The sequence below is a fragment of the Ambystoma mexicanum genome, chromosome 8 (genome assembly GCF_040938575.1).
Source record: "Ambystoma mexicanum isolate Mex_15411 chromosome 8, UKY_AmexF1_1, whole genome shotgun sequence".
NCBI lineage: Eukaryota > Metazoa > Chordata > Amphibia > Caudata > Ambystomatidae > Ambystoma > Ambystoma mexicanum.
Window position 1 is genome coordinate 1013277844 of NC_090929.1, and position 20724 is coordinate 1013298567.

The window sequence follows — 20724 nt, forward strand, 5'->3', positions numbered from 1 at the left end:
TAGCCCTTATTCTTTTCACACCCTAGATTAACAGGCTTTTTAAAGTACTGGTGGAAATGAGGGCAGATTATCCATACCTGGGGGGCAGGGCCTTTCCAGTTCTGGCTTATGCAGATGACACCGTGCTTATTGCCAGAACACCTAGGGCCCTCCAGGTGCTGATTTCTGAATATGCAGTATTTATGAGGAATCTGGGGCTTACAATCAACACAAGGAAATACGCAGTCGTGGGATGTTCGGGAACGATCACTTAATGCTTCCAATGTTTTGCAATGGAGAAATAATTCCTAGAGTGAAGGAATTTGACTAACTGGAAGTTTGACACTCATAGGCATTGCACACACCAGAAAGCAATCAGTGAAGTATAGCCAACAAGTGGGAGGGATTATGTGCCTTTTGTCCCACCGCCAGGAACAACCTCTGGATGTTGTCTTAAAGATTTGTATGGTCCAGGCCAGAGCAGTAACACTGTAAGATGCACCAATCTGGGGAATCCAAAAAGCACCTGACATTCAGATGAAGGAAAATGCATATTTTAGAAAGCTGTTGGGACTTCCGGTTCTGCCCCATGTATCGTTATACATAGAGAATTAGGTGCTGAATTCTGGGAGGACCAGTGGGCCTTAGCCCCTTCTCTCTTTTGGCTAAGACTTTGGGCCAATAAACGCGCATCGTTGTGTCATTTTCTCATTGGGTCTGCAATGAGTAGGGATAACTGGAGGAAAATCCCATGGCTATGTTATATCGACACAGTACTGTCGGACTTAAATATGGAGGCACTTTTACCACCAGCAATTTTGTTGTCCAAAAGTGAATTGAGTGCTTTCAGGGGTAGAATGCGTGAAGCCTCCAGGAGGAACAGGGAACTTTTGTAGTTTGGAACTACTTTGGATCAAGCTCATTCAGTGATTAGCAGGGTGGATGAGATCCAGCCGTATCTAATCTGGGGGTCGTCTAGGAAAGAACGGTCGCTGCTTACTCATGCCAGATTTGACTGTTTACAGTTGAGGTGCACCACAGCCAAATGGAGCAGATCCTCTGAGGCGTGTTGCCCAGTGGGTGGTGCCGAGAGAGAAGACTTGGCCCATCTTCTATTGTTTTGCCTGGTGAATACCAATATTAGGCGATCTACTTTACTGTCGCTGCTGAGGTCAGCCAACATTCGCACCTATAAGCATGCAGTTCTATTCCTTTTGGCAGCAGATTCTGTCTAGATAGCTTGGGCATTGCTATTGTATCTGAAATGAGTAATGTATCCAAGAAAGGGGCTAATAATGAGATTGCCCGATAGGCTTGGTGGTCTAGTAATTGGGGGCAGAGGGGGGCAGGAGTCCTGTCTTTAATGAATTAGAGCCTAAAGTGGCTTTGAAAGGAACCAGTGTCAGCACTCTATTGCACCAGATTGATTAAGTATGTATGTGCATAGATGGAGGTATTTTATTGGCCGATTTTATGTATTGGAACTCGTGCACCTTCTTTTTTTTTTTCAGTGATTTTATTGAAGTATAGGGTGATTAATGTTTTTTATGCATGTCTGAACAGACTTTTATTGTAGTATGTACTAAATATTTTGTTATTGTATTGTGTGTACCTTTGATGGATCATTTTGATTCGCATAAACATTTTTTGACTGACTAAAATGGCGAAAAAAGAAGACAGGCCATTTTGGTAAAATGGCCTCCCATGGGTGCCTTTACCACAGCTATGAAAACATCATGTGGTAAAAGTGCACCGAATTTGGAAAAAGTATCACCGCCACCAGCCATTTAAAGGAAAGCTTGTCCCTGTAACAGAATTGTTACAGTGTTAGTGTGAAAGGGGATAACTTGTATCTTCCCAGCACTCCACATAAGGTGGGGTGTGCTAGATCCTTTCTACTCTTGGGAACTGTAGTGCTCGTAAGGTTAGCCAGAGAAAGCTAAAAGGGGAGCCTCAAGGGCAACCCAGCAACAATAGGCAGTATGTGCCAAAAGTTGTCGTAGAGGATAACATTAAAAAGACACTATGGAGAGTCTTAAAATTGATCCCCTTATAAAGAGTAAAAGACTGTGTGGAAAAAGGTTCCCACTCACTGAGGTATAGGGAGAAAATAATCGACTAGCAAAAAGTTCTGGGGTTGCAACAGGTCAGGAAGATTTATCATTGATATGAAAATCTTCCCTAATACTGTTTAGTGAGGGCTTTCAGAAAGTCATGCCACCTTTCCGCGTTATACTTGTATTGTGAAATCTAATGTGTGATCTCTCAAGGGAGTTACTCTCCCTATTTTGCTTAAATGTAACTTTTTCAAAAACAAAATGATACAAATGGATTTTAAGGAAAATTACTTTGTGTATCAGTGGTTTTTCAACCAGTGGCAGGAACACCAACACTGTCCTTTTCGCAAATAGATGCGCATATAATTGAGCTGAATGTTGATCCCTGGGTCTTTACTTAAAAGTGGGGAATACAACCGCATTGGGACTGTATCCCACTCGGCTAACCTGAGGCCTATCTATTTGCATCCATTCATTCTTATGAAAGATGTACTCCCGGTTGAGTTGATCTCAATACCTAGGCACCCTTGGGGAACTGTGAATGAACCAGGGTAATGAGGTATCCAGTTGACATAGGACATAGCTGATAGCTCTAACTGGTAGGAATGCAGACTTTGAAAATGAAGAGATTTTATTCATACAATGTTCTTGCCAGTTATTGGCACAATATTTTATTAACCATAACAGAAGTTAAAGTACGATTTTCATTAAACTCTGCAGAAATTCCCTTATTGAAGTTGTGTTCTACTTTGCTCCTGAGAGTTTTTAACTGGTCAGCCATCGCCGGCACTATATGGTCGATTTTGGGTTATGACCACTGGGCCTTTCTAACGATTTCACAAATATTATTTGTCCCTCTGCTCTTTGACGGTTAGCCTTTAATTTTACTAACTGAATGGGAATCACCCCAATACATCCAACCCTAATAAACTCCTCAGCCTTCCATCCTCATCCTAACAAAACCCACGGGACCCAGGATTAATGGTATATTTTACACAAAGGCCTCTTATGGCTGTGTATGTTCTGAATGGATTATGATTGTGGTGTGCACAAGGAGGCTAATCTGAGAACTGTCAAGTTATTCTTTGAGCTGAATCATATGCGTTTGTTGTAGCGACTTTCTCCCTCTTGACCTTTCCAGACTCTGGCATCGTTCTCCCGATAAGGATCGAGTCATCTCAAGACACCGTTGTTGAGGGACAAACTGTGGAGTTGAATTGCGTTGTTGAGGGCCAGCACCGACCAGTGGTCACATGGCTTAGGGCCGGAGGAGCGCTTTCTCCAAATCACCAGGTATGTACTGTCGAAACTCGCTGAAGGCTTTCAAGAGATGGTCAATTTTTTCGGATGGGACTTCAAAAGAATTTCCCATCAAAGCAAATGAGTTTAAAAAGCTGCATGCATTATCAAAAGACCTTAACAAATCAAGTAATTTAGTTGCGATTATAAAATTAATCAATATGTACAAGTCAAAACGTCTTAACAAAACGTAATAGTAGCATACATCTGAGGCAGTGCGTAAATCCACTCTTAGTATAAGGCTGTACCACCCGAGGATGGGGGTAGCATAGACAGAGTAGCAACGCTTATTTTAGGAGGGAGAGAGGGCTGTAGTTTGGTGCAAAGAAATTGCAGTATACATATGGTCCAAAGAAACACAAACACAATGTATTGTTTAAATAAAGGGTTTAGTTCAAATACAAGTAGACCAACAAAATTCTTTGATAAGTAAGTACTCTAATATCGTATAAACACAACCATAAAAAACAACTCCATACCTATGGTATGCAAACCAAGGTATGACCTTATTTAGAGGACCAAGAAACATGTCAATGTGAGTCAAACCTAAGGTTATACATTCAGGGTAGAAATATACTATTCTTGGGGAATAAGACCAGGTTAGATATACCTTTAGAATACAATCAGTATTTCAAGGGTAGTTGCGCTGTCAGTCACGCAGTGACACTCAGTTATGAAACCACATAATAAACCAACCCTGTTACAAGTACACACATTGCAACATTACTTTTTGGACCCCAATTCAGAGCTAGTATAACACACATACTTTCTGGAAGGGCCACAATTTACTCTATAAGTATGAACACACAATAACTATTTTAGAATGCACTATGCAATTCAAGGAAGGCCAAACCCAATTACACTTTAAGAAAGACACAATGTATTTCAAGGTAGTAATTGACCTATGGGTACATAACTATCCGCTATCTAGTAGCTAGTTATGCCCAGTATACTTTTAAAGAAGTGTATAATACAGTTTTGAAGTTAAGAACTTTATGAAAGTATTTTAGAATACCACCAAAGCAATTCAGGAAAGCACAACCCGCGGTTACAAGTTTATAAGAGCAGCAGCTAATCAAGGTGAGGGAGACCTATAGACCTATACCTCCCTGCTGGAGTCTTTTGGTCCTCTAGCTCCAACTCTCTGCAGGTCAGACGTTTCTCCAAGCAGAGAGTTGGGGAGGGGGCGGGGGGGGGGTTAAATCTTTCTTTGGCAGGAGCTTCCCTCTCGACCCCTCTGACTTGAGCTGGATCTCCTTATGTTCCAGAAGCTTCTCAAGACCTTCCTTTTCTCCTTCTTCCCTCTCCCCCTTCCTTGCTAATGCCCCCCTGTTGCTGCGACTGGCTGCTTGGTCCCTTCTGAGTCATACAGTGGCCAGTCCCTCTCTCGAGCAGTCTGCCACAGCCCTCCCCCCCCCATCAGCACTTGCCTTCGGGCACCCTTCCCTGAGACTACTGAGTCTGGTCCACCCCCTCCTTGCACTAGTTGACCCTTAACTCGTCCCGTAGTGCACTTGCCTTTCAGACTCCCCATAGCACTTACCCAGCCCCTGGGTCCTCCTCCCTCCTGCATCTCCTTTTCCCTTACCTTAACCCTGACCTGCCCCCCTGTGCACTTCCTGTTTGCTGCACTTGCATGATCCGAATGTTACAAGGCCTAGTACGACTGTATATTGTTTATCCTCCTTCGTCTTGTGGCACCTGGAAACTTTCTGCTGTATAGGCGCCATACAAATATTCAATAAATAAGTACTTTTTAATGGAGCTTCCAGCTACTTAAAGGTAGGTTTAAACGGAAAACTGTTTTAGATATGTATGAAGCAGACCAGGTAAAGTAGAGCCACATGTTACACTTTAAGGATGACACAATGTATTTCAAGGCAGGTAAACCCTATTGACAAGCTTTTACACTCATTCAGTTAAGCAATGATAAAACAGTAACAGCACTTACTACTTTTTAGAAGGGGGAAAACACCATTCAAAGTTAGTAAAGCAATGTATACACTTTCTAAAGGGGCAGAAGGCAACTCAAAGATAAGCATAAACTTTGACACTTTTGTAACTTCTTCTTTCACAGAGATAGTTACCACACTAACTTCTTTAGCACTAACTTTACACTTGTTATGCGTTCAAGGCACAATTCCTTTCTTATCCAGTCCTTCCCTTGTCTATTGCATGAGTTCTCTCAGAAGCAGAAGAGGGACCCTAGTGGTCTAGGTGCCAGCTGTAGGCAGGTTGAGATGGGGTTCAGTTGCAGGAAAGTCAAAGTTCTATAGGAGATCTTCCTAAACAAGTAAGGATTCACTTTCAGAGTTAGTGTTCAGGGACTTCACAGAAGGCGCCCTATATGTGTTCCAGTATTAGGCATGGGCAAGTGGTATGGGCAAACTCTCGACCACACCAATCACCCACTCAGCCTCACAGGATGCACATGAGACGTAAGGTAAGTATTACCCAAGCCCACACAGTACCTTAGGAGAAAAGAAAATCTTCGGAGTGGATGCCTTCGGGATGCAGCAGCACAGGACCCAGACTCAGATTTTTTTGGTCTGGAGACAAAAGAACTGGACACTGGATGGGGACTTGCAGCAGCAGCCATCGAAGCTCTGTGGATTTGGTGCCTTTTTTCAGCAGCCAGATGAAGGAATGTCGCTGGTTGCATTCTCTCCACTCTCTCGATCCTGCACTCTGGTGAGGAGACTTCAGGGATTTGATTCATGTCTCTTGAGATCCAGCAGGAGTCCACCAAAGTTTTGGATGGATTCAGACTTTTGAAGACCATGCACCGCACTCAGGCTTGAGGTCCCAGGGTATTGGGGGTTTGCAGCCCAGCAAGGTTACAGCACATCGTGGGATGGCTCAAAATGCAGGTTGCCTTAAGACTAGTGGATCTCACCAGCCTCCGGATAGGAGTCATCGTTTTCAGGACCCCACAGGTCGATTGGAAGGAAGGGTTGCATCATGCTCCGTTACACAGCAGGCTCACTGGTCGCTGGAAATAGCTACAGATGTCTTTTCTTCATCTTCCTCTTCGGCTTCAGCTCCCGTGGTTGACTTGTCAGCAGCTTCCAGGTTCAGAGTATTTATTAGGAATTACAGCACAACTTCTGCAATCTCTCCATGCAGTTTACAGAAAGGGGCGGTCTGGCTGTCCAATCAGGTCAGCCAGCCCCCCATTGAGACTGGATTTTTTTCAGGTAAGGTGAAGGACAAAGGGCTGCAGAGTTCTGGACTCCTCCCTCGCTTTTTGCCTAATCAGACACTCTGGCGCATTGGCAGGGCATACAAAGGATTTCTGCCAAATACAAAACTTCCACTGTGTTCGTTCCCACCTAGAATGGCAGGGGAAGACCTCAAACAACAAGTAAACGTGAAATGGTGAAACAAGGAGCCCACCCTTCTAGCAGAAGGGTGGCCCTTCTCTGCATTACAGAGGCTGATTTAACAGCCTACGACTAATAGGACTAAAGAGTCACTAAGGTAAAACCACTGCCACCAGCCATTCATGTGAATTTGCGATTGTAACAAACATTTTACCAGGTAAGTAAGAAAGGGGATACATTGTATCCCCCAGCACTCCACATAAGGCGGGGTGTGCTGGCTCACTTAAATCAATGTAAAGGGGATGTGAATCCGGATCTATGTGATCACTGCGCAGCCCGTAACTGCGACGGCCAAAATGCCGACGCCAGTTACGGCGCGGCGCAGTGCTCATATGCATCACTGTGCCCACTTCCCCAGACCTGCAATACCCCTCCCAACACCCCCCCACTCCACTTACCTTTAGGGCGGCACACGCAGAAGTGTGCCGCCCGTACTCTGTGTTCCCTGCAGTGTCGGCTCCTCCCACTAACGTGGGTTGGAGCTGATGCCTTTCTTTTTTTTCTTAGATGTCCCCCGCTTTCCGAAATGGTGAGCGGGGGACACCCCCACAACCCCTGCCGACCCCCATTACTGCACCCAGGAAGAGCGGGGGTGACACCCCTGAAAACCCCCCACTCTGCTTGGACGCAGTAAATGTCACCCTCATTTTGTGTGCCATCACAGTGACTGCGTGGGTACTCAAATGAGGGTGACATTTTTGTCCAATACCTGTGAATCCTACTTTACTTCTTGGGAACAGTAGTTCACCCAAGAAATGATAGGAGAATTAAAATGGAATCCACTGGTAAAATAATGACCAAGTCCAAGCAAAAGGTTCTGGGGTTGACACAGGCCAGGAAGAGTTATCATAAATATGTATATCTTACCCAACAACCACATTAACCTCAAAACTAGAAGATGTGCTGGTTCTATTTGTCACTTCAATTCAAGCAATAAATGGAGCTTGTTGAATTGAGAGTGTGATAAAAAAAGTATTTTGATCTTTAAAACATGTCACATTCAGTCAGGCTGTGGTTTAAGGTCACAAAGAAAAATGTTTATTTTGTTTTTTGTTAAAACTTGTTTCGCTGTCGAATGTGTGCCTGGTGCAGTAAAAATGCACACTAGTGTTCATACCGTAAGCTATACAGAATTTTTCTTTGCACAGTTTTCCTCCCTCTTCACTTTGAAGCAAGGACTGTACTCATGATGACGGTTCTACACATATTTAAAATATAACTCCAGGCATGGTGGTAGGCTATTTTCAGTATCAAATGGGATTGGTCACTGGAAGGATAAAAACACATGGATGGGAGGGTCTTTTTTCCAGTACTGGTCCTAAATAATGCATTTTTGGAGACAACAGCCTTTCACTAGCTATTTGTTTTTTAAAACATTATTTAAAGACTGTAACAAGGAACCTTTCCCTCCAATTGGGCTGTCTAAAAAATCTCTAGATATTTACCTAATCAGTATCCCTCCCAAGAAGGTCCTGGAAATTTGAGAGGTTTGTCCCAGTGATTCAGTATGGTTCCTGTCATCAAGAACTGGGTTATGAAGGTCTGCACATCTGGCTGGGCCTTTCAAGGATTTGCCACATACCAATGGTAACAACTGTATCATAGAACGCTGAAGAAGACTTTGTCATCTGGCACACATCATCTCAGCATTCTAATGCCATAATTGACAGTGTTTGGTGTCAAACATTTATCTGCATGGGGGACGTAGACTCGCAAACTGAAATCTGAATCCCTTCACTTACCAACAGCCATGTCACTGCATTTGGAAGCAGGCCATTTCACTGCAGTTAATGTGGAGTGGGCGTTGGGTCCGTTTTTCTGAAGTCCAACTAAGGGCTTAGTAAAACCATACAACTGAGACAGTATAAACCTCCACTCTTGGTATAAGGCTGTACCACAAGAGTATTTGGTAGCTAGGCTTATCTTAGGAGAGAGAGAGAGAGCGGTAGGAAGGTACAAAGAACCTGTAGCATACAAATGGTTCAACGCACCTATTCAGAGGTAGTAAAACCACAGGTGACTTTTAGATTACTTGCAGTAATTCAAGGGTAGTAGACCCTGTCAGTTATGCAGTGATACTTAAGAAAACACTTAGTAAACCAACCCTGTTATCAGGATACTTTTCTGAATAGTGGAACACAAATTCATGGAGTAGTATAAACCTATACTACATTCTGGATAACTTTCAGCTATACCAGTTGAGTAAGACCTAATGTTGTAATACACTATTCTAGTTGCTTTTTAGATCAGTGGAACACAGATTAATGTAAGCAATAACTTGTTTATCTATTTTAGGATTGTACAAAGCAGACCAAGGTAAGTAAACATCCACAGTACACTTATTAATATTGGCACACAGCTATTCAAGGTAGGTAAAACCAAGGCAGACGTATTCTAGACAGGCTATACAGCAGGCCAGGAGAAGCAAGACCCAGTTGGTAAACATATACACTTATATTCTGAAAGAAATAGTTTGGTGAAGCCAACAGCATTACTTTTGGGAAGTGGGGGGACCAATTCACGTGGGTAAACTAACCGTTTATATACTTTTAAGATTGGCAAAACACATTCAAAGGATAGTAAGAACGTTTGTAACTGCTCATATTTTAGATGGACAGTTACCAAACCAACTCTATTACAAGTAAGTAACTTTTAAACACGTGTTGCATTTACTCGGCAAAAGGCCCAAACCTTATACGTTCTTCCCTATTCTTGGAGCATGAGTGTTCTTGGTGGCAGGAAGGGGAGGGAGGTCACTAAGTCTCTAGTACCCAACAGACAGATCAGGATACGCAAATATGTAGGAAAAGTCGGAGTTCCTGAAGAAAACTGTACAAACAAGTAAGTAATTTACTTTAGAGTAGTAGAAAGGTTCTAGGGACTTCAGAGAAGATACCCCAGAGGGATTCCAGCAATGGGCCTGGGTGAACTGAAGGAGAGGGCTCCCAATCGTATGAATCGCCCACAAAGCTTCACAGGAATCACAAAAGGCTTAAGGTAAGTAATACCCCAGCCAACACAGTACCTCAGCACAGAAGAAGAGTTTGCAGTAGGATGTCGTCAGGATCTGCAGCCAAAAATCCACTCATTGAATTTCTTGTTGTGAAGGCAGGACACAGGAAGGGAATTTGCAGCACGGATCAATGGGGAAGACTCCAGGCAATGGTTTCTTCATGGCTGGATGTGGTTCTGTGGTTTTAGCGCCCTTTTCAGGAGCCAGGAAGAGACTGAATATCAGAGGTCGGATTCTCGTCTCTAATCTGGTCCAGCAATCTGGCGAGGTGACTTCAAGGATTCAAATCAAGTCTCTGGTGATCCAGAAGGATGCCACCAAAGTTTCAGTGCGATTCGGAATTTGGAAGACTGTGCACTGTGTAATGGCTCGAGGTCCCAGGGTATTGAGGTAGGCAAGGTCTCAGCATGCCAAGGGATGGCTCAAAATGCAGGTCTTCTCGAGCGTACTGGGTCTCACCAGGCTCTGGGACTTCTTTTTCGGAATCCCCAGATGGCTTGGAAGGAAGGTTAACAGTAGGCTCTGGTTACACAGCAGGCTCTCTGGTCGCTGGAAATCGCTACAGCCGTCCTTTCTTCATCTTTCTCTTCGGTTTCAGCTCCAGTGGTCAACTTGTGAGCAGCTTCCAGGTTTGGAGTTTTTAACAGGAACTACAGCACAACGTCTGCATTCTCTCCCTGCATTTCACAGAAAGGGTTGGTCTAGCTGTACAATCGGGACAGCCAGCTCCCCAGTGGGAGTGGCTTCCTTTCAGGCATGGTGAAAGAGAAAGGGCTGCAGAGATATGGACTCCTCCCTTGCTTCCTGCTTCCGCAGACACTATGGAGCTTGGGTGGGGGAATCCAAAGGATTCCCACCGAAGACAAACGTCCACTGAGGTCATTCCTGCCCAAAATGGTAGGGGAAGACCTCAAACAGCAAGCACACAAGAAATGGTGAAAAAAGGACCCTCACCATTTTAGCAAAATGGTGTCATGATCTCTGCTTCCAAAAGGTCAGGGTTTTCCCAACTCCCTTGGAAGCAGATCCATAGCCCAGGTTCCGAGTGCCAACCAGTCCCAATTGGGACCTTTTGGACCCAGTCCTGGCGCCAGTGGCACCAGGCTCATAAATATGCCCAGTCCCAGCGCTGGAAGCGCCGGGCTCATAATGCTTGGGTGGACTTACCTGCAGCAGACCATGCTGCTTACTTGCCTGCCAGTTGAGCCTCTGATCCTCTTCTGTTTGGAACTACTTTTCCTGTTGGGTGGGGCAGGAGCCACTCCCTAGATTCAGAACACTGGAACTCTTCTGGAAAGCAGGAACTCTTTTCTTACCTAGGCGTGGCTGTGGAAGGAGACACCTAAGCACTACAGGAGGCTATTTAAACCACACCCGATGGATGAATCTTGCTTTGCGTTATTCTGCATCCTCTGCAGCAGAACGCTCATCGTGTCTTCTGAATCTGATCCTGGTCCTAAGGAAAAAGGCTTACCATCCTGAATCCAGTCTTCAGCAACACCTATAAAGACAAGAAAGAACAGGTTAGCATTACGGTCTTCAGTGACAGCTCTTCACTTACCTGGTCCATCGGCTGTCACCAACGCCTCGCGCTGCATTTCGGATTCTGAAAGACAAAGGCTTACCTACTCTTCGTGCGCTCCGGAGGTCTTCACACTGCATTCCGCATCTGAAAGACAAAACAAGGTGCGTTTAAAGACATTGGGGAACTTTAATACTCACGTGCCATTGCTCCTTTCCACATCTAACCCAGTGGGTATTCCGGCACCCTGCAGCCGCTCCGAACTGGTACCTGCAAAATAAAAAGACAGTTAGAGCGCATCGTGAAGCAGGCAACAAGCGCTTACTTACGTGCTTCCAGGCGCTTCTATTCATCACACGGGCTCCATCTTCAACTCACTTCAGCCCGTCATCCGCCATCGCCGGAACCCTGCAAAACAAGAAACATCATTACTAAAGACTTTAAAGACATTAGAATTACTCGAAACTTACCGTTCGTGCAGTAAACGACGGACAGCGGTCCTCTGAAGTCAAGAGGCCTGCTCCCCTTATCCAGTGAAGAAACTGGTTACAGCACCCTGCCCCGAGGCAGATGGAGAGCACGGCGTTCACTTACCTAAGGTGAGAGCGTTAACCTTTGGGGTTCTACAGGAGAAGAGAAAGGGAAGAAGAGAGCGACATTCAATAACCCAGTTCCTTAATCCCATATTTTCTATCTGCAGACATCTTACCCTTCAAGTCAGACATACAGTGCACAGAGGTCCAGCCCAAAGAGCCAGCCGTGTGTTACACATCACCTTTGCAGATACGGTATATGCCCAGTCAAGACCGGCGCCTCTACGGGAATCAGGTGAGCGTTACAAATGGTTGCACTTCTGTGCATTACAGAGGCTGAATTAACACCCTGCGAGTAATAGACTGAAAGTCAGAGGTAAAACCACTGCAACCAGCCATTCATGTAAACTCTCGATTGTAACAAAAATGTTACCAGGTAAGTAAGAAAGGGGATACATTGTATCCCCCAGCACTACACATGCGGTGGGGTGTGCTGGCTCACTTATACAAAATGTAAAGGGGATGAAAATCCCTCTTTACTACTTGGGAACAGTAGTTCACCCAAGTACGACAAGTTGGGGGCAGATCTCTCTTCGGCTGGCGCCTCCCTCTGGAACAGCCTCCCTGCGCCTCTGACACTTGAGCAGAACCATCTCCGGTTCTGGAATCAGCTCAAGACTCTCCTATTTACTTCTACCTTCTCTCTTCTGGTACCTTGCTGATGTCCTGTCTGACACTGCACTGGTTACATGACTACCTTCTGAATCACGGGCCCAGGTCCCTGTCCTCCCAGTTGCACACCTCCCCTGACCCCTGGCAACCCTGCACTTGGGGCTGTATTTGCAACCCTACAACCCCAAAACTTGCACTTATCACCCATTTTTTGGCCCTTAACCCTACACTGCCACCTGCTGACCGCACTTCCTGTTTTTCGATGTTGATCCTATGTCTTGCACTTCCTCCTCCCCTTCCCCTGGCACTTCTCCCTTTCCCCCCACACTTGCACAATCTCAATGTCACTGGGCCTAGTAAGATTGTTGTCTTGTTCCCCTACCCTGCTTCGTTGCGCCTTGAAACACTTGTGTATAGGCGTGCTATAAATGAAATATGATACATGAAAGAGAAATTAACAGGGCAGCCCAAAGGGCAACCCAGCCTGAGCCCAAAAGTTATAGGAAACTATAACTGCAACCATACACTATGGAACGACATAAAGAGGTCACTGATGAAAAGAGTAAAAGACTAGGTGAGAGGGTGAAAAGATTCCCCTTGACCTAAGGACAATGTAAACTAGTTACCAAGTCCAAGCAAAATGTTCTGGGGTTGACGGGTCAAGAAGATTTGTCATAATTATGAAAATCTTACCTAACAGTGGGTAAAGGTTAAAATACTGGGCATCGAGGCAGTGGGAAGTGTGAGGGGGTGGTAGGACGGGGGTATGGAGGACTAGCCCCCATGAAACACTCCTGTAAAATGTACTGTGCAATGAAATGGGGGTGATCCGAAATCTTAAGTGTTGGGGGGGTTTTCTTGAAGTCCTACTTGATAGTAAGACTTCAGTAAGCTTTACCAGTGGTTTGTAGATCCCAAACTCTTAGCATCAGTCTGTAATAACGCGGGACCTTGGTAGAGTGGCAAGGCAGTAAGACTTATCTTTAGGGCAAGGCGTGAGCTGTAGGCAAGTACACTGAACCAATCTAGTAAAGTAGATCAAAGAAAAACATGCACATGAATGTATATTAAAATATAGGTGTACTATATTTACACAAGTCAATGTTAAATACTTAGCACAATAAACCATCACACACAGATATATTTTTCAATACTTTCAAATAGTCACTTCTTAGTTGGTAGTTAATAAACGCATGCAATTGTTATAGGAGTTTGACAGTTCTATCGGTAATACTGTGCACCCACAAAATAATACGGTAATTGTATTTAGTCTGCATACACATATAAGATAGTTATTTCTGGGAAGGAAAACTGTTGGTTAGTGTAATCCTAGTAGAGCTTCAGGTTCTAGAGGCAGTTTTGTGGCACAGCAAGTCTTCCAAATCTAAAACATTCAACACTAGTTCAAAGGCAGTTTGTAGCTTCTTAAAGTCTTGCAAAGCAGAAGAAATCAAAAGTTCCTGTGCATACTTCCTAGTCTCTAAGAAGGAAGATGCAAGAAGGATTAACCAACATTGTAGACCCTCTTAAAGAACTTTCTAAATGGACACATGCAGTGGCTTGAGTCAGAGGCAAGAGGGGGTTGCCCTGGACACCTCTATGTGCACTCCAAAGCACTCGAGAGAGACTTTTTCTGGAATCTGGTAAGCACTACCCTTTTCCCCATAGTACTTTTAGTTCGAAGAACATGTTTGTGCTGGATGCTCCACAAACGCTGCAGCTCTGGACCCTGACCTCTGGATTCCTTGGTCTGATGACTGAAGGCAGGACAATGGACGGTATCTCTCGGCAGCAGTCTTGATGGAGGACCTGGGGCACGACTTTCAATAACTTCTTGGTTCACTCTGCAGTTTTGGTGCCTTTTCTGCAGCACCAACAAAGGACGCGATTCGCCCGCTCAAACTTCTTGGCTTGCTGCAATCCCCCACTCTGAGTGGGTCTGGGCGAATTGGAGTGGATCTCTGGATTGTCCTTGAGGGCTCACCAAAGATTTGGATGGATTCAGCCTTTCCACAACGATGCACTTGAAATGGGCAGCAGGTCTTCTGGTATTGGGGTTTTGCAGCTCTGGAAACTGAGGACCTTGGGAGATGGCTCAAATCAAAGTTAGTCTTGGGACTGGTTGTCCCCCTGTGCTTTACCCCAGCCAAAGGGAAGGAGTCCTCTTTGGAGCTCCTCTGTTGGATAGAAAACGTGGTCAGGGCTGCAGTGGTCGCTACATGGTGTTGCAAAGAGTCTGCAGGCGTCTCTGGTCGTCTTCTTCTTTGGTTACTTCAGCTTCCAGTGGTCAAGTTGCTTTCCACTCCAGAATCCTCACCTTAGTTCTAGCACACACTCCAATGTAATCTCTCTCAGTAATATACAGAAAGGGACGTTTGGCTGTCGAATCAGGACAGCCAGACCCCCAGTGGGAGCTGGTTCTATTCAGTCACTCGAGCAGACACAGGTCAGGGGGGTGAAATACTCCTCCCCCACTTCCTACCTGCCTAGACACCCTGGAGCCTAGGCGGGGCACCCTAGGGCTCACGCCAAAGGCAAAACACACACACAGCCATCCCCCGCCCAGAATGGTAGAAGGGCTGACAAAAAACAACCACAATAGTAATGGTGACAAAAGAAGAGGGAGGCCGCATGTTGGCACCTGGGTGCCCCTTTGTGAACTGCCGAGGTTATGGACATAGCCTGCGGTACAAAAATTGCACAACAGTTGGTTGAATACGTCCACTTCCACCAGCCATAACTAGGAGTCTGTGTGACTAAAAAGTCACAGGAGTAGAGAGAAAGAGGATACTAGGTATCCCTTTGGCACTTCACCTAAGATGGTGTGTGCCAATCTCTCGAACTATATGTTTTAGAACTAAGTATCTCTCTATCCTTAAGAACTGTGGTTACTTGAGGATGAGAAAAAGAATCTCAAAGGAGGAATCTAATGGTCCCCAGCATCACTACCCATAAGGAGATGTGTTCTGCAACAGCAAAATACAGATGCCTTTAAGAGCTATGGAGCAGACACACTCCATAGTACAGGTAGAATACAAAGAACAGAGTTTCAAAAGACAGAGCCCACAAGAATGAATGAGTGGAAAAGGCTCCACTGATTCAGGATTGAAAGAAAAAGTCCAGAAGTCTGAAAATGGTCCAGAAGTCCAGCAAAATGTGTTGGGGGTCTCACTAGGAGAGGGGATGAAGCATAACAATGCCAAATCTCCCTAACATTAAGGCACACCAAAAGGTCTTCAAATACGGTGTACCCTACACCTTAGACTGGGCTCGTAAATAACGATTAGTCTCCCTTCCTGCATGTGGACATTTTCTAATTAGTTTACATTTTTCTTGAGCACTATTTTGGGGCTCAGTTCATTCATGCTTGCTTTTATCCATGTTATCTTCTCTCTGTGGTTCCCTTCTGTAAGGTAGAACACTGTTTTTGCCCACTTTGTGGTTCCCCTAAACTTGTTGCATTTATCATTTGCACCCAGGGAATGGGTCTCAACCAATCAGGTGGCTAGAACAGCGGGCGAGAATACACAATCCGTGCCCATTTTCCCAGCCACCCGAAGCCATTCGCTGGTTGGTGCATTTCTTTCCCCTTCCTTTTTTTAATAATTGCGGGGAGGCAACATGGAGCCTCTGCCTGTTGCCTCCCCACCCCCTCCACTCACCTGTGGGGTCTGAGCATTGCGCTCCGGTCCTGTAGCTCCTCCCATCTGGCCGCCACAATAAACATGGTAAAGGGACTTGGCCCCTTTTCCATATGGCGGTGGCCATCTTTTCTTTTCTTTTTCATTTTTCATTGAGAGATCGGCTGCGCTACCAGACTGGGGAGGGTCTCAGTGTGAAATACCGTTGACCTCTGGAAACCGTTACTTTTAGCAGCCTTGGAAAGTGAGTAGCCCAACACCCGGAACTGAAGCTGGACAAGCCTACGCTGTGCATCAAAAGTATCCACGGCTCTCCTGTGTCGATTATCCAGGCCGGGAGGAGCGATTGCTGCTGTGGTACTGTCTTTGGCTCCTGCAAGAAAGCCGCGCAAGTAGATACAGCACATCAGGTGAGTCAGAGGAAACGGCTTGTGTTTGAACCAAGGTTGCAAGCGGCAACATTGTATGCAGAAATCCACAAAGGACAGTGTTTGAAGCACATGTGATGAGAGGCGTGAACAAGTGGAAACTAAAGAAGTGAATGCACTTGGCAAAAGCCAAATCAGATACAGTGAACAGATTGGTCCAGCGCTACATGGGTGCTCATTCGAAGGTCTCTGTTAGGTATCCAACTGAATGGCAATTGTATTGTAAGGAAGGAACTTTGTATCAAAGTGGTCCTGCGACGGGTCAAGTTAAACCCTGTGCACTTTCGAAAGTCTTTGATAAGTATAAAGTAAACTGCAATTGGTCGGAGCCCGACTGAGGGAGACTAATTGAATATGAAAAAGGAATCTGAGCCCGGCTGAGGGGGATCCAGGGAGAGACACTGCAAATTATATAATTATAAGAACAAAATAACTATCTTCTTTTGTTTTGTACATCAGGCCCTCCGAATTAAGAGACTTTGATGGAAAAGGGACTTGAGCACAGAAGGCCCTGATGCTGCAGTTGGAACAAGGAAGCCAGAGTGTGTGCTTGGCTCGTGTGAAACGCCTTGCCCTGTGCTGAAAACGTGGGAAAAGGGAGGTCAACGGCCTGAACATCCGGATTTATCATTTTGTGAACACTTTTTTCTTTTTCATGAACATTTCCCTACACTATTTGTAAAGTAGCAGATTGGCAACGGGTTTTGTTTAGTATAGGCCCGTTTCTTTTGACTAGACTCCACTAAGACTGCATTATTTTTTGATGGTCGTAGCTTGCTCTCATCTGTAGAATTCGGTTTAGATGGGTGTTTTTCACCCCCTTGTGAAAGTTCAATAAACAACCTTGAACTGTGGTCACTTGTCTCTTACTTGGATACCAGGCCTTCCTTACAGCATGCAAGGATCCAATATTGCTGCACTGAAGACACTAAAATGGTGGTGTCACCAGGCAACTGCATTTTGTTTCCGTTTGTGTGTGGCAACTAGGAATGATCTGATTACTGAAGTAGTAAACTTCATTACTCCCAGTCCTCTTTCTCATTGTACGTATGAAGACAATCCACCTTCTCACAGAACCCATTTCCATCCCCCTTTTTCACCTAGAGTATAATAGCCTTGACCTTTTCATGTCTAATACTGCTTTCCTAAAGGTTCTGGAATGAAATGCCCAGAGGGGTGGAAAAGGAAGGTGTTAAGTACTGTGACAAGGTAGAATAGAACTAGGAGTAATGAAGTTGTCTGGTACTTAATCAGCATGGGTTGCTTCGTCCTCCCAGTACTTAATTGTGAAGCATATTAAAAATGTCAATTTGGACCAGTGGAACGATACTCCCATACAGCATATATAGCGCAAAATGCCACTCAGAAACCCAAACTGAAAAGGGACAGCCCAAGGGAGGACTGATCCACTTGTGCATGTTAACTGCCAAGGAATATCTGATAACTGTGCCCTGAATTGCACAAGCCTAGCTGCTAGCCATACCCCTTGAGGGATCACATGACCTTAGACCTTGCATGCCAGAATGTGAGTCACAGGACTTGAAAGAAACTTGGGCATTCCCAAATATGTGAAACTCTAGAAGTGTTAAGCATTGTTTTGTACAGAACATTTGGAAATTCACCTCTCTGGAGATGAATACTGCCACCCAGGCAAGTTACCAAAGGTTTTTCGGACCATACCAATAATCATGTACTAAGGCCACACCCGTCAGCGTGCCACGGTGTATAACATACCAATTCAAACTACACAAGATCACTCACCATGTGGTGTAGTATAACTAAAACTGCACATTTCAAAACAACACAATCACTAGGGGCAGCAATGTCAATGAACCGGCCCACCACTCCCATCCCACATTACAGACAAGAGGCTGTTGGACATGGCCTGTTGCAAAGCACACAGCGGTATACAACAGGGTTTTCAGTAGCAGCAGTGCCTACCTGAACAGCAAATTTTCTAAGGGATTGTCCTCTGACGCATTCCTCATGTTCGATATAGTCTGCCTGCTTTAGCAGAGGCTCGTAACTTTTTGACCGCAGGGGGTGCCGGACATTGGCATTGAAGTCCCTCAGCATGCTTCTTCCATGAGGCCGGATGAGACATTGGTGTTGAAGTAGCCTACACCATGCCCCATGGCCTCCTTTCAATTTTTTTCTGCATGATCAGCGCGGTTCTCAGAACGCTCACTTCACACCTCAAACTTTTTCGAAGTCATCTCTAAAGTCTTGACTTTTCTTCAGAAATATCCATTCTGAAACCCTCTGATGCCAGGAGATTTGAGGACTGCAACTCTAAAATGCTGCTCACCGATCCTCACAGGATATGTCTGTGGTGTCTCGGTACCAGACACCAAGGGGCCAACAGTGCAGCGTGTCAGTCAGTAGCTCCAAAGTCATTGAAAGAGAGACTATCCAAATTGGCTCTGGGACATTCGACGTTCAATACACCCAGCATTACCCCTTCAAAATGTGAAAGTCTAAAGGAAGTAGCTCCAAGGCGACCAATATATCCCCAGATGGACCTAAAAACATTGAAAAAGGTTGCGTTCAAGAAGTGACTCATCATTCTTGTTACTTTCCTTAAAATAAGATGCCGCTACTCTTCCTCCATCAAAATCTGTCTTGGCAAAGAAATGGGAAGAATTTTGATAGAAAATTATTGAAGTGTTCAGTAAGGCAGCCCCTTCGTTTTTCTCTTCAGATCCAAAGAAAAATAAAACAGACCTCACTGTGCCCTACAAAGCCAACAGGGACTCTGACAAACATTCATTCTAAATTCCTAAGAGCCTGGGCATGAAGTCTGCCTCGGGGAGTCTTAAAGCAGAGTCAACGTTGTTGACCACGGGCACCTTCTGCATTCTTCACTGCCACATCTGTGTCCACTTCAAAAGATCCGCTAGTGTCTATGACAGAGCTGACACTGATGTTGGCCATCAGTCAAAGACTGATTTCATGCCGTCATTTCAGACTTGATTTGATGACTGAGACCCAACTACACTTTAGGTTTGAACCTTTTAGAAGGTTGAACACCCCTGAAGATTTTAATTTCATAGGAATAGAGGATGGCGGAGCTAGCCTCTGACCTCATAAATGCTAGTGGATGGGTCACCTCTCCGGTGGTCGCCTTCACTCAGCCGACCCTTATAGCCATCCAAATGCTTGCTACAGGGGAGTCCTGTCCAAGGTTTAAGGACTTGGTGTGGGGATCCACCCCATAAGTGAAGTAACTGATACTACCTAAAAGACATCTTGGACAAAGGGCCTCCAAAGGAACCAGTTCTTGCTTTCCATGCAGCCCTCAGAGATCCTCTTTTAATACTGTGGAAAACCCTGTTTGGCATATGCAGGGCATAATGATTTGGTCGAAAAATATGGGCCTCCCTCTACAGATCCTGCTTTCCCAGTTCTCGTTTCCTCTCAAAAGATTTACTGCTCACTCTTATGAGGAAACTGATCAGTCCCTAAGACTATCGGTACAGGGAAGTTGTCTCTGTCTCTTGTATTTTGGAAGCTGCACAGATCACTGTAAAGTGAAGTGTGGTTAGAATACTTTGTAACCTTATAACATTTTGTTTTTGTAACTTTGTGGTTACAAAATCTGTCCTGGATGGACTGGTGGCAGCAGATATTTTTCTATGGTGTTTTTAATTTTGTACGTGTAGAGGTTACATGACAATTGTGAAGTCGGGAATGAAACTCGGACGTATTTAAAACATGATTTTGGCTAAAGATTTTTATTGAGAAATAAAGGGGGTTTGGAAAATGCCTCACTGTCCCTGCGCTAGAGACGTTTCCCTACCTAACTCAAAACACTGTTAGTCTCAGACTGTCAGAAACAAAACCGTCCTGTGTCCAAAGTACTATTCTGAACCTCACATTCTAATGAAATAAATCTTAAGGTGAAAAGGATAATATCTTTGGCCTTTGGTATTTCAGAAGTGTTCAAAAAGGAATAAACAACTCCAACATGAAGTCTCTCAAGAATATTGTTCCTTAATCCAGAGGATGTCCCCCTCCCCCCCCTGGATTCTTTATCACAACTTCTTGACAACAATAGTTCTTATCTTCCCTCTTGATAAATACCCACGTTATATATATTTATCTTTAGCTTTTGGGTTGTCAGGATACCTGGTATACTCTCCTGCCAGGGTTTCTGTTTTCCTATATTCACAAACTTGTGATTTCTTGGTATATTCT

The 20724-nt window shown here is 44.8% G+C and overlaps 1 protein-coding gene across 7 annotated transcripts in view; it reads left to right on the forward strand.

The window, feature by feature from the left end:
- The window catches only part of HSPG2 (heparan sulfate proteoglycan 2), a 1237996-nt gene that overhangs the window by 911183 nt on the left and 306089 nt on the right, over positions 1-20724 (forward strand). For all 7 annotated transcript variants that reach the window (XM_069610942.1, XM_069610946.1, XM_069610944.1 and 4 more), the window contains one exon: positions 3178-3329. In XM_069610942.1, coding sequence (XP_069467043.1) covers positions 3178-3329 — 152 coding nt within the window. The remainder of the gene's footprint in view (positions 1-3177; positions 3330-20724) is intronic.